Source organism: Archocentrus centrarchus, chromosome 8 (genome assembly GCF_007364275.1).
Source record: "Archocentrus centrarchus isolate MPI-CPG fArcCen1 chromosome 8, fArcCen1, whole genome shotgun sequence".
In the NCBI taxonomy this organism is placed as follows: domain Eukaryota; kingdom Metazoa; phylum Chordata; class Actinopteri; order Cichliformes; family Cichlidae; genus Archocentrus; species Archocentrus centrarchus.
In genome coordinates, this window is record NC_044353.1 from 21,125,661 (window position 1) to 21,138,804 (window position 13,144).

The 13,144-nt window shown below is 40.7% G+C and overlaps 1 protein-coding gene across 1 annotated transcript in view; it reads right to left on the reverse strand.

Moving 5' to 3' along the window:
• Positions 1-234: 234 nt before the first annotated feature.
• The window catches only part of rnf213a (ring finger protein 213a), a 34,426-nt gene continuing 21,516 nt past the window's right edge, over positions 235-13,144 (reverse strand). The window contains exons 30-67 of the mRNA XM_030735280.1: positions 12,812-12,928; positions 12,611-12,735; positions 12,404-12,526; positions 12,240-12,301; positions 11,972-12,125; positions 11,754-11,895; positions 11,451-11,642; positions 11,219-11,349; positions 10,980-11,137; positions 10,678-10,884; positions 10,412-10,599; positions 10,177-10,297; positions 9,984-10,084; positions 7,955-8,137; positions 7,591-7,757; positions 7,374-7,476; positions 7,159-7,273; positions 6,856-7,063; positions 6,553-6,749; positions 6,321-6,443; positions 6,118-6,228; positions 5,731-5,973; positions 5,576-5,651; positions 5,448-5,482; positions 5,235-5,335; positions 4,989-5,145; positions 4,660-4,834; positions 4,207-4,301; positions 3,832-4,083; positions 3,229-3,361; positions 2,800-2,883; positions 2,541-2,721; positions 2,122-2,323; positions 1,957-2,034; positions 1,656-1,853; positions 1,353-1,442; positions 1,085-1,263; positions 235-688 (exon numbers count right to left, since the gene is read on the reverse strand). Coding sequence (XP_030591140.1) covers positions 535-688; positions 1,085-1,263; positions 1,353-1,442; positions 1,656-1,853; positions 1,957-2,034; positions 2,122-2,323; positions 2,541-2,721; positions 2,800-2,883; positions 3,229-3,361; positions 3,832-4,083; positions 4,207-4,301; positions 4,660-4,834; positions 4,989-5,145; positions 5,235-5,335; positions 5,448-5,482; positions 5,576-5,651; positions 5,731-5,973; positions 6,118-6,228; positions 6,321-6,443; positions 6,553-6,749; positions 6,856-7,063; positions 7,159-7,273; positions 7,374-7,476; positions 7,591-7,757; positions 7,955-8,137; positions 9,984-10,084; positions 10,177-10,297; positions 10,412-10,599; positions 10,678-10,884; positions 10,980-11,137; positions 11,219-11,349; positions 11,451-11,642; positions 11,754-11,895; positions 11,972-12,125; positions 12,240-12,301; positions 12,404-12,526; positions 12,611-12,735; positions 12,812-12,928 — 5,461 coding nt within the window. The 3' untranslated portion in view covers positions 235-534. The remainder of the gene's footprint in view (positions 689-1,084; positions 1,264-1,352; positions 1,443-1,655; positions 1,854-1,956; positions 2,035-2,121; positions 2,324-2,540; positions 2,722-2,799; positions 2,884-3,228; positions 3,362-3,831; positions 4,084-4,206; positions 4,302-4,659; positions 4,835-4,988; positions 5,146-5,234; positions 5,336-5,447; positions 5,483-5,575; positions 5,652-5,730; positions 5,974-6,117; positions 6,229-6,320; positions 6,444-6,552; positions 6,750-6,855; positions 7,064-7,158; positions 7,274-7,373; positions 7,477-7,590; positions 7,758-7,954; positions 8,138-9,983; positions 10,085-10,176; positions 10,298-10,411; positions 10,600-10,677; positions 10,885-10,979; positions 11,138-11,218; positions 11,350-11,450; positions 11,643-11,753; positions 11,896-11,971; positions 12,126-12,239; positions 12,302-12,403; positions 12,527-12,610; positions 12,736-12,811; positions 12,929-13,144) is intronic.

The window sequence follows — 13,144 nt, forward strand, 5'->3', positions numbered from 1 at the left end:
TGACAGCAAGCTTGGAACTGGAAGAAAGGTAAGTCGATGTTTTGCACATAAAGCAAAAAATCACAAAATAAGCAAACACAAAATAAAAACAGAAATGTAAATGACAAGAAGTGACCAATGAATTAAGCAATGTAAAAAGATGCCTTATTCCTGGTAGTGATTAAGGTCAGTTTGATTCTACCTTCCCAGATTTAATCCACATTTTTACCTGAGAAAATTTTGGGGTTTTTTTTGTTTTTTTTTAAATTCACATTATGAAAGAAGTGCAAGCAAACAGACTCAACTGCAGAGACAATGTCAAAGAAAGTACAAAGTGATACAAGAACAGATCATAAGGCGAAAAAAGTTCACATTAACAACACTTATTCTGCCACTATGGAGCTCAGCATTAGTGCTCTTAAAAAGGCACATCTTATCTGTATATGTGTAATTACATTATACATGAATACTGTCATTTCAACATGTAAACTTCATCCGATGGATTCATGACATCACATGTAAATGGCAGAAAAAAAAAAAACTTCTATTTTGTGCTCATTGTCTCTGTCCACGCTCCTGCTTGAAGGTGACGATGAACTTCCAGGCTTCGACATAATGAGACAGGAGGATCTCCTCCGGGAAGAGCTCCACATCGGGGGGAATGTCCATGTCTTTGCGCTCGATGTAAGACTCCAGCGTGATTTTCAAGCTTTAAAAGATGAAACAAGCAATTTAAATCAAATCTGCCATTTTTTTTTTAACCACTATCATTTTTAAAAGCCTAACTAGGGGGGGGGGGGGGGCTCAGGGGCTCAGAGTTCAGTATCTTGCCCAAGGCTACTTTGACATGTGGACTGGTGGACCACAAGTTCCTCCAGTCCACATGTCGAAGGACTGATCCACTGACCTTCCAATTGGTAGACAACCCTCTGTACCCTCTGAGCCACAGCTACCCAAATATTATGTGGCTAGCCCCAATTATAGCTACTGGAAGTAAACTTCCAATTGCTATAATTTCTCTACATTATCAGACCTGGGAATGATTTTAAGACTTGATTTCAGTTTTTTAAATTGTGCAAATTATATAATAAATATTAATTTATACCTCCAGTCAGGCTTGTAAGTATCAGTTGCATCAGGTTTTTTGAGAAATAGCACCAGGAACTCATGCATCTCCAAGAGGAATGTGTCAGCACTTGTCTTAGAGAAGAAACCAGTGAGCAGCCTGTGCTCATCCTCACCCAGGGCCTGTTTGTACATCTCTGAAACTCCTACAAATGGATCCTGATGAACACAGAAAAAATACATGTATAGGCATAATAATATTTAGTGAGACATTTATTAGTATACTGGTAGCATTTTGCAATGCTTACCCTCTTGAGGCGCAGCATATTTTCTGATTTAAGTGAGGATAGCAGCTGCCATAGTGCCACACAGTGTTTGAGGTAACACATGCCAAATGCCTGTGGACAAAACAAGGAGAACATTAGGCACAATAAACATAAACCAATTAAGATCTTACCATTTTAAATTCAGTGCTCCTAACTAGTAACAAAAGAAGTTACTCTTAAAGCACATTTGGTATATCTTTGTATAAACAGTAACCAGACAGTAGTTCTGTGAAAGTGAGAGAAAGCACTACAGGATAAAATAACCAATGTCTCAAACAGGCCGACCTTGAGGATATGCTGAGCCATCTGGTTTCCCATCTGCAGCACCTCCTCCAGGTAGCAGGACAGCTGCATGTGAGGCTCTCCCCCAGTCATGGCAAGGAACCCAAGGGCCACTTCCAGCATTGATAAAGCTTCACACACCTCGCTGTAGGAGTGCAGCTCTCCAGCCACAGCAAAGAGGGTGAGCGTCTGAAGAGGCTCCTGTTGGCACCCATCATAATGGCTGTTATCAGCAGCAATATGTACAGTAAACACAACTTGTGAGGCGTGATAAATGAATGATAAATCCCCGCACGCTACTTACTTGCTTGACTTTTTCTTTTATGTCCTTGAGGATAATCTCGTAGTTGCGGTCGTGTCTGTTCACTAGTGTAGGAATGCCCTGCGGATGAAGAACAAACATTTGTATTTTCGGTATTATTTTGTATTTATTTGAATTTTCGGCAGCTCCCGATTCTCATTCGCTCACATCGAGAGTGATGAGAGGCTTGCCCAGCAGGAAGCGTGAGATGATCTGCTGCTGTATCTTGGGCAAGTCATACTCATGAAGGGTCTCCTGGCCCCGCTCGATGCTGTACTGGGTGTTGGACAGAACCAGCGGCATCACATCCCTCTCCAGCTCGTAACGAATCACATGCAGGTCAGTCAGATCTACAGGGCTTACTTTGTAGCTGAGAAAGGAATAAATAGAAAGTTTACCCAGAAGCCAGTGTCTCTATACCATGGGATTATACTACTACAACACTATTTTTTGTCTTCAAATGCTTTCCAATCTATCTATATCTGATAATTTTGTCAAACATGTAGTATGAAGTGCAGAAGTTCAGACACAGTCTTCTCACAGCCAAACCTACATAAGGGAGAAAAATGTGGCATGAGCGCCCCCACCTGGTCTCCTCTCCAGTGTGCTTGTCTACACAGTATACCATGTCATTGTGTAGAGCAATTAGGTAGCTGACAAGAGCTGTGGAGCACAGGCCTGGGCCTTGTCGCCGTGGCAAAAGCACCTTGAAGTCACTGTTGAGGTCCAGATCATTCTGGCAGAACTCAGCCGGGATCTTAATCTCACCTGAAAACATTTGAAATGATGTTAGAACATAAAGTTGGACAGGTCAGCGTTAGTATAAAAGCACTGGTGGATGCTTACCATTGGTTGCCAGTGAGACTCTGAGCTGATTCCAGGTTGCCAAGAAGATTCTGATGTGTTTTCCGTACCAGGCTTTGAGTGAAACTGCATACAAGAAGAAACCAAATAGTTTACCCCTAGTTTAAAGATGTCAACTACACTTAAGACCTGCAGTTCACTGGGTACAAAACATTAAGACATCAACATCACTGGTGGCCACGTGTGGAAGAGATTTTCCTCTTTATGAATAATCAATCATTGTCTCCTTCCAGGTTAAAACAACTTACTCCTTGGCAGGCAGGTCTTTGAATTGCACGTTGCCAGCTATTTAACAATGACATTTCCGAGAAAAGAGGTAATTAGGAGTTACATGGAACTTTGTATCTCTTGTGCATGAGTCACGTAATTGAAAAGGCTGAGAAGCACTGGTGTAGTCAGTGAAGTCAATACCTGCTTTCTGACTGTTGAGAAATTCAGCAATGGTGCCATACGTTAGGTCAGCAGTGTTTAGAAACTTCTTGACTAGATCCCTCTGGAGTGCAAGGATTTCAGGAAGGTGCTTCACCAGTCGAACCTCTGCTTCCTAAAAATGAATAAATAATCAGAAATAATAATAATAGCAGTACTGTGTTAAGACAAATTCCTGTTTTGTGCTCTTCAGGAACTGAATAAACGTGAGACAATTCATTTTGAAAATGGTTGTGTTACTCTGTCTTGTAATAGCGGCTTACTTGTATATGTTTATGTGTTTTTTTTTTTTTCATTGTAGTCTTTTTTAAGCAAAAAAAAAGAAAAAGATTTATGGAAATATTACATAAACAAATTCCACATTTACAAAAAATTAAAAAAGACAGAAATTGTGCTGTTTCACCGTGATTGTTGTTGACTAAAAGCTTTGGAACGGATTGCAACCAAAGCAGCGATGTTTGAACGAACCATAACACGCCTATGACACCATGTCTGAGGAGTACCTTCATAAAACCGGCTAGAGGTATGACAGAGGATTTTTTTTCCCTCTCTCTTCAAAACTGGAATTGGTACTCATTTTCTCACCCTATGGAGAAATCTCCAGAGGACAGGCAGGGTGTCTTTGCCATCATTTTGCTCCACGATGTGGGTGAGGCTCAACAGAGACACTTTCTCCCTGCAGCTCCACACAGCAGAAATATGGATCAAAGATTTTGGAGGAAGTAAAGCCAAGAAGAGCTGAGGATCTCCAAATATGAGCTTCATGATTGGACTGGCAGAGATGCGAGAGTCAGCCCGGATGAATGCGTTCACTTCCTTTAGCTGTCTATCCAAGTGCTGTGGAAGAGGAGGTTACAGAAGGGGGGGTGTTATGCATACATCTTGTTTAAACATACGAGGCAGAATTAGTCCCTGAATGTCTCCTTCTGCGGGGAAAAAAAACAGTAAAAGTTTTAGTACCTTCAGCTGTGGTGTGATAATGGCAGCGCTCATTTCAATTTCCCAACCACTTCTTGCTTCTTTGGTGGAGAGAAGATTGTTATATGGAACAGGCCCTGAAAGAATCATTTAAAACCTTTTTTTACAAGTGTAAAATATTGAATATTCTAAGTCTGTTTACAAAGCTACAGATACCAATGGATAACCCTGACCCAGAAATCCCATATTTTGGCTCGAACAAATTAAAGTTACATCATATACCTTAAAAGCTCAAATTTATGCCCTCTAGAGGGCACCCTTTCTCACTTCTCTTGTGTAATTTTCTTCCAGGTTACAGTGGAGACAACAAAATAAGAGTCAGATAATTTGAGTTTTGGCACCATTATGTTTCTGCTATTATTCACACGAGACTTCATTGTAATGGAATATTTGTAGACCACTGCAATATTAGTCTATTTGTAAGCTTTTACTTACATCTTTGCTGCTGGTGTGGCTCCAGGAGGCTGTTGATGACCAGGTGGACAGTGCTGATTGTGTCGTCTGTCCCCTTACCCAGACTGCTGATGAGGTGTTTCATGTCTTTTCTCAGGTGAGCAAGCAGAAATGCCCCCACATCTCGAACTGGAGGTTTGATAATGGCAGAAATAGCCTAGAAACAAAACAAAGAAAACATGGATGAGTGCCCACCTTTCTTATTGCAAATAGATAATCAGAGGTTTATATCATTAAGCTATTGAGATTACTTGGATTACTTGTGGTCCAATGGAAAACAGTGAAAAGCAGCACAGTTTAGTTCACGATACCTGTGGTTGGTTGCAAGCACCAAGCAGCATGGCCATGTGAGTGAGCATGCGAATAACGGTGAAGGGGACGGGGGAAATGCTCTTGGTGTCCAGCATGTCTGGATTGTCTCTACGTCTGGGGTCGCCGAGGACATGGCCGGTTTGAGTCCGGTCACCCCTGTCAGCAGACAATGAACAAACAAATACTGAGAAATATTTTTTATTTTGCTATTTTACTCTTTCTCTTCATTTTTTTAGGCTACTTACTGCAGTTGCACAGGACGAAATCCTGCCACGGGCCTGTGGTCATTTCCTCCAATCACAGCGCCACAGTCTAAACAATGACTTATTTGCATGGGCTGGCCGCACTAGAGGAGAAGAAACAGGGAAATATAAGACTAATTTAAGTATGAGAAGAATGCGAGTACAAAAACAAGACTCTTTAAAAGTGTATTATGAAACCAAATGAACATAACATACCTCACCAATGGTACAGGGGTGACCATTTGGACAATCTGTGTTAAAAGGATAAAAAAAAAATACAAAAAAGTTGTTTGGCATGTCACCTCATAGCATCGTATTAGAGTTTTTTTTCATTAAATACTTACAGTACCACTGCAAGGGACCCAGAGCTTGCTGCGCCACAGCTAACATGTCCTCTGGCATGGTGGGCAAGAAAGCTGCCTGTATCAACAGATAAATGCATTACACTTATTTAAAAAAATTAGACCCAGGTTTCTATCACAACACCTATTGTACGTACCTGCATGTTTGCAGGTGTCATTGCTAGCTGCTGGAGTGGAGCCAAGATCCCCTGGTTTCCACAGAGCAAGACAGCAGCTAAGTGAACAGTTAAGTCCACCGACACACACTGTGCACCAGAGACTCCGCAGTGAAGAGCCAACGGCCCGATCTTGTTGGTCACCAGAGACTCGGCAAAGGCCTTCAGCTGTGGGCTGGTGAGGAATTTTGATGTCTGGATGTAATCCACCAGGGCCTTTATTTGCTATTGGTCCAAAAAAAAAAAAAAAAAAAAAAAAAAACACACACAATTATGCAAACACTGAATGGAGACAAAAATGAGAAATATAACATGAAATAAAGTAAGATGATTATATTTGATTCAGCCCATCTTGATTAGAGAGCCTACCTCAGGCTTGGGATGGAAGGTAGCATTGGTTTCTCTGTAGAGAGTCGTGACTTCTCTGTACAGCGCTAAAAGGAAATAAACTGTTTTCCACTGTGGAAGGCATTTGCACCGCTATAAAGAAAAAGTGAAAGACCGACATCATTAGGCATATAAATTCAGATTCCTGATCCTTAATTTCCATCAAGAAATTAATGAAACATTACCTCACAAGCTTCGTCCAGTCCATCAACTTTGGCTTCCATAACTACTTTTGCAACAGCATCTCTGATGGTCTTGTAATCCTCCCCACACACAAGATACTGGTCCATCGGTGCAGCTTCTTCATCCTGAGAAGGTAAAAAGAAAATTATTAATTACTGCTAATGTGGCTTTTCGCATCAAAGTTTGCCTTTATTTTGCAACTAATAGTGAAAGTTAAACTGATTACAACTGAACCTTTTGCAGAACCTCCCGAGGAAAGATCCAAGTCATCTGATCCACTTTGAGGAGCTTCTTGACAAACTCTACTCCATACTGGCTGCAGATCTTACGGATCAAATAGACACGATACCAATCATTTCTACTCAGCCTACACAAGTCCATCACACTCTTCAGGAAAGCTGTGGTTCCACTTTGGCCAACTTCCTGGGAGCCTGGTATGAGACAAAATAAAATGAATGATCTTTTAATAAAAGGAACATATTTCTGGCACACAGCAGGAGTATGACAAAGAATGTGTACTGCATTTAAATTACACACCTGGTGCTCTCAGTTTTTCCACAACCATGCTCACTGCCATATTGAGGTCCATCCGCACTCTGGCCACCTGCTGCAGATACTCTATGGTAATTGTTTCAGAACGCTGATCACGTGACCGCAGGAAATCAGTGAAAAAGCCACATTCGTCCTGCAGACATGCCTGCTGATCTGCAGTGGACCTGAACTGCATCCTCTCAAACATGGAATCCTAGAAAAATGAAAAGCGAATTAAAAAAAAAAAAAATGCAAAAAATTGAATGAAAAATACTGAAATCCAAACACAGCTTTTGCATCAGCACATACCTCAAAGCAGTTAATGTACAAGGTGTAGAGTTCAGTTTTGTCCATCTCATCCAAGATGTTGCTCTGCTCAACTGCTGTAAGATGCTGCTGCAGGTAACCTTTAACTTCATCAAAGCTTCAAAAACAGTGAAGGTTAAACAAAAATGAGAAACTGCACCGCACAGACATAAATAGGCCCAATGCGATAACCGAGGGGGGAAAAAAAAACACCTTACCTATACTTCAGAAGCAGTTTGAGCACTACTGACCGCACCACTGGATTTTTATCCACAGAGTCATCAAACGGAGAGAGTGCCTTTGTCAAAATCTGCCGATTAACTGGGGAAAAATAAATATAAGAATATTTAGAACTAACAAAACTTTCTTGTACAATCATACATGGATGTGTGCATATAGACATTTAAGCAGGGTGGGAAGATAGTAATAGAATACCTCTGAGAATTGGAACAGCGTTGGCCTCCACCATGAGAAATGACAGCAAATGAAGAATGACAGCTGAGCAGGGTGGAGAGTTGTCCTTGAAACACACAGTAGACACCAGGTCTATGAAGAAGGCATTGCACTGGTTCCTGAACTGGGCATGCTGCTTGATGAGACTCCTACACAAAACAAGATTTACAGCAGTTACACAGATGTCTTAAAAATATCACAAAACAGATTTCCTCAGAGACAAGGTATCAAGATGCAACATAAAACAGCAGCAAAAGGCAGATCAAAAGATTTTGTGTTGTGTGGAAAGATATGAATCATATCTTGGCTCATTATGCAGGAGTCTTGGTAACATATAGTTACCAACCTTATATCATCTGAAGGAACCATGGGAAAGTCTTCACTAACTGGATGCATGCAGAGGGGACAATACATCTGTCCTGGACCCAACCACGCTTTGATACAGGCTACACAGTAGATGTGATCACATGGCAGGCAGAGAGGATCCTGGGGGTCTCCCATGCACACTGGGCACAGTTTAAGACCAAACCTGGATAAAAAGATGCAATTGAAGAGCCATGGTTCAACTGGGGATTACAAGGCTCCTGCAATTCTACAATTGCAGGAGCTCCTACAAATTTAAAGCTACAATAGACACAAAATCCCTCCAAAATGTACAAAATATAAAAAAAATAAAATAGACAGTCCTCCTCCTACAGTGCTTCTTTCTATATTCTAAGACCATTCCATCACCTTCCTAAAACAGGTCAGTATTAATTAGTATAAACTAGTTTGAAAGCATTTAAGTTAAAATGTTTCTTATAAATATTTTAATCTCATAATCTTGGCCATCCCAGCGAAGAAAAGGTATGCAAATTTGGGGCATTTAACTTTAAATGAATTTCTTACATACCTTCTATAATTGTCTAAAGGGAACCAAATACAATGCTAAATATTTCCAGAAGCAGTATAGTAAGAGAGATGCAACAGATACAGTACCAGTCAAATGTTTGAGTGAGAACGTGTGCCCAATCTTTTTCTTTTTTTTTCCCCAACATTTTAAATTAATACTGAGTTCATCCAGACTATGAAGGAACACATAAGGAATCGTGTAGCAAACTTAAAGGTGTTAAACAAACCAAAATGTGTTTTAGATTTTAGATTCTCCAGAGTCGGCACAGTTTGCTTTGATTACAGCTTTGCACACTCTTGGCATTCTCTCAGTCAGCTTCATGAGGTAATCGCCTGAAATGGTTTTCCAGCAGTCTTGAAGGAGTTCCCAGAGGTGCCGAGCACTTGTTGGCTGCTTTGCCTTCACTCTGCGGTCCAACTCATCCCCAACCATCTCAATTTAGATCAGGTGATTGTGGAGGCCAGGTCATCTGATGTAACACTCCATCATCCTCTTTCTTGGTCAAATAGCCCTTGCATAGCCTGGAGGTGTGTTTGGGGTCATTGTCCTGTTGAAAAACAAATGATGGTCCCACTAAGCTCGAACCAGATGGGATGGCATGTCACTGCAGAATGCTGTAGTAGCCATGCTGGTTAAGTAGATAATCATGCCTTGAATTTTGAATAAATCGCAAACAATGTCACCAGCAAAGCACCCCCACTTCCTTAGAAGTGGCGTCTTTGCAGCAATTCGACCACCAAGTCCAGATTCAGTCTTCTCTGAACAGCTGACGTTAAGCTTCTTGAACTCTATGAAGCATTTAGGTGGGCTCTTATCTGGGGTGCTGTTAACTTGCAGTTTCTGAGGCTGGTAACTCTGATAAACTTATCCTGTGCAACAGAGGAAACTCTTGGTCTTCCTTTCTTGGGGCGGTCCTGGTGAGAGCCAGTTTCATCATAATGTTTGATGGTCTTTGTGACTGCACTTGAGGACACTTTCAAAGTTCTTGACATTTTTCAGACTGACTGACCTTCATTTCTTAAAGTAATGATTCTTTACTTAGTTGAGTAGTTCTTGCCATAATAGAGATTACAGTGAATATAGGACTGTTCACTGAATACCAACTCTACCTCTTCACAACACAACTGATGGTCTCAAACACATTAAGAGGGCAAGAAATTCATGAAATGAACTCTTGACAAGGACAGCTGTTACTGAAAGCCATTCCAGGTGATTACCTCATAACGCTGACTGAGAAAATGCCAAGATGTGCAAAACTGTCATCTAAGTAAGAGGTGCTACTTTGAAGAATCTAAAATATAAAACATATTTTGGTTTGTTTAACACTTTTTTGTTTAGTAAACAATTCCATATGTATTTCTTCACAGTTTGGATGACTTTAGTATTAATCTACAATGCAGACAATATTTAAATAATGAAAAACCACTGAATTAGAAGGTGTGTCAAAACTTTTGACTGGTACTGTATAAAGATTAATGTTTACCTGAAGATGCGTTCGATGGCTCCTTCTTTGCAGGTTTTGAGCAGATGAATTACGGCCTCAAACGGCTCCTGAGTTTTGAGGTCTGAGTTTTTTTCCAGTATCTTGAAGGGAGAGCAGTGGTAATGTATTTTATGGATGGACAAATGATGTGTATTGTGAAAAAGGTTTGTTAATACAAAGAACCCAGACACACCTGGCCAAGCCTCACGGTGTTCTCCAAAACTAAAGGAGCCAGTTTTCTCTCCAGTTCCTCTATTCCCAGCAACATGTGTTCCACAAACAGAGACAGAGAAAATATCCGATTCCATCCAGCTCTAAAAGCAAAGACACACAACAAATAACCTTTCATTTCAATACAGCTATCTAAAGACAATCTAAAAACCTCAGTCTCTGAACCGTTTGAATATTTTTACTTAAGCTTGACTTACTGGACTCTCCTGACGATCATCTTGCTTCTCTCTCCATAACGTCTCACGCTGTCCTCTGAGCAGATTAACTCAATAGGAACCTGGATTTTTTTCACCTGCCTGAGCCATGCTTGTCTTTGGGCATCTGTTTTCAAGTCTACGGGCTCCAGATACTCCACACATGCAAAGCCAGCATACACATCGAGTACCTTGGAGACAGGGCAACATGACCAATATACATGAAAGGCCACTAAAACTGCAAAATAAATAAATAAATTGAGGCTTACCAGTTCAACCCCATCTTTTGCATTAGGATGAATCAGGAGGTGCTGGATCAGCTGAGGTGCAATGGACATCACTCTGGAGAGGTTCTGTAGGCGGTTTTTGAACTCATGATATGCAGCGTGGACCCATGGAAGAGATGTCACCGTTTCAGTGTCATTGAGCTGCAATCGCAGTTCACTGACACAAGAATTCAAGGCACCACACAGGAGCTACAAGAATAAATAATGTGCATTAGTATGTACTGCCACACACCATCTGACCAGAATCAAATAGAACAACAACAACAAAAAAAAAAAAAAACTACCTGAAGCTCTTCATGAGAAGTGACATTCATTGTCATAGAGATGAAATCCTGAAGGTAACGGTGGAAAAACTCTGCCTGCATCTCTGGATCTGCTTTCGCTATGTAGCGCCCAAGGGGCGTCTTCCAAAAGAACTCAACAAACTCTTTTTGAGTGTGCCCTGGCAGACATACGAATTTTATGAAAAACCAAAAAAAAGCACATCACTAAATGAATTACTATGGCAATAACAAGCCACTACCTTCATGTTGAAGTACATGAACCCAGAGTTCCTCCAGGTAGTCCTTAATCCTCCAGCTGAAGGGCATGCTGCAGCTCATGTTCTTATCTTGTGCAATGTAGTTCTGTACAAGCATTGTTCTTGTCTCAGAGCTGTAGGCAGTTCAAAAATGCAAAGTGAACAGCACATCTAACAGTTTTAGCTACAATAAAATGGTTTCTTTAATAAAATGTGCATTATTAACAACACCTACATGTGGTCTAGTGTTAGGTGTGAAATTTCCAGCAGCTTTTCATTGCCAAAGATATCTAACCACAGCCTCTTTACAGATTCACCACAGTTGGCATCAAGCAGGAGGTCCATGTTTTGGTCGCGGTCTATGAGTGAAACGAGATGCGCCAAGAGGGGGACAACCACAGCTTGAACACGTTTCCATAAGGTGTGCCTGAAGTGAATGGAGAAAAAAAAGAAGTTAACAGTGGTTGTCAAATAAATAGGAATATCAATGGGTAAAAAAAATGTTTTATTGCATTTCATGGAGGATTGGAGCACTTACCTAAAGGTGCCTCCTTCTTGCAAAGCATCAATATTTGAGGCCTCCTTAAGGACCCAGTTGCTCTTGATGGATGAGAAGGGGTTGCCATCGTGAGTCACCAACAGTGAGTGAAGATGCCTCTTCAACGTTTGCAGAAATTCACCTAACAAAGTCAGATAGAATAATGAGCACTGCAACTGCTGTAACAAAAAACTATTGAAAAATAAGTTTGTTGGTACCTGTTACTTCATCACTGTCACTCAGGAGTGTCAGAAGGATCTCAACTCTCTGAGTACTCCGAAGGCCATTTTCCACCTGGTCCCTGAGCATGCCGACTGCACTCTGCACACAGCTCCTCAGCAGCGCTGTGGTGTCCACAATGCTTTCCTGGCCCTGCAGAAGAACACACTGACTGAAATCTAGTTGTCAAGAGTAATCCTAAATAAAATAACATGTCATTGTTGTAATACAACAATGTGCAGACCATGCAAACATGTCTAGACTTACCTGATCCTCCTGCTCAGTTTCCTCCTGTTCAGTCTCAGTGTACATGTCATCGGTCTCCATGGCTTGAAAAGAAGTTTTGTAATTTAATACAAAATACTGTAAAGTGAAGAAAATATATATAGAAAGTAGCACAATTTTCTATAACTGCCTTATCATTAACTAACCTTCCGCCTTTTGCATCTTTGTTTCAAACATTTCACTGATTGTCATGTTTTGCAAAGTTTTGATGTCTGAAACAATGTCTTTTGAACGCCTGAGGTCATCAATATGAACTGATCTCCAGGGGCCTGTGAATATTAACACGTCTCAGATTATTGGCCATTCTTTAAACAACATGATAAAAAATATAATTCAAGTTGTGTTAGTCTTACCTCCATGAAACCCAATATAAGAGGTCCCTCCTTCCATTCTTGGCAGTCTGGTGATGAAGTACACAAACACCTTGCTACCCGTGTTCTCCTGGGTTATCTTATTGATTTCATTAATCGATGAATACCTGGAAATGAACAACGGTTAATATGGTGAAACCTCAAAGCAGGTAAAACCCTACTAAGAGGAAGTGCTGGACCTACTTTGCAGACGCAATGAGGTTAGTGCTGTGATTGGCTTCATCAAAATCACTCTGGATGATGAGGACCTTGTTGCAGGGCCCTGTGCTGCTGCTTTTCTTTTCAGCTGTGAGGAAGTTCCTACAAGAAAACAAGGATATGATCTTTACACTGTGAACACATTTCAAGATCACAGTCACACTCATGCAATATTTACTTATAAACATATTCTAAACATACAAATGCCAAAATGTTCGGTTAGCTTTAGAACAACTGCAATAAGCGATAAATTCCATAACAGTGAGCTCTGTCTCATTAATTAATTGTATGCTTACGTTACTAGATACCACAGCAACA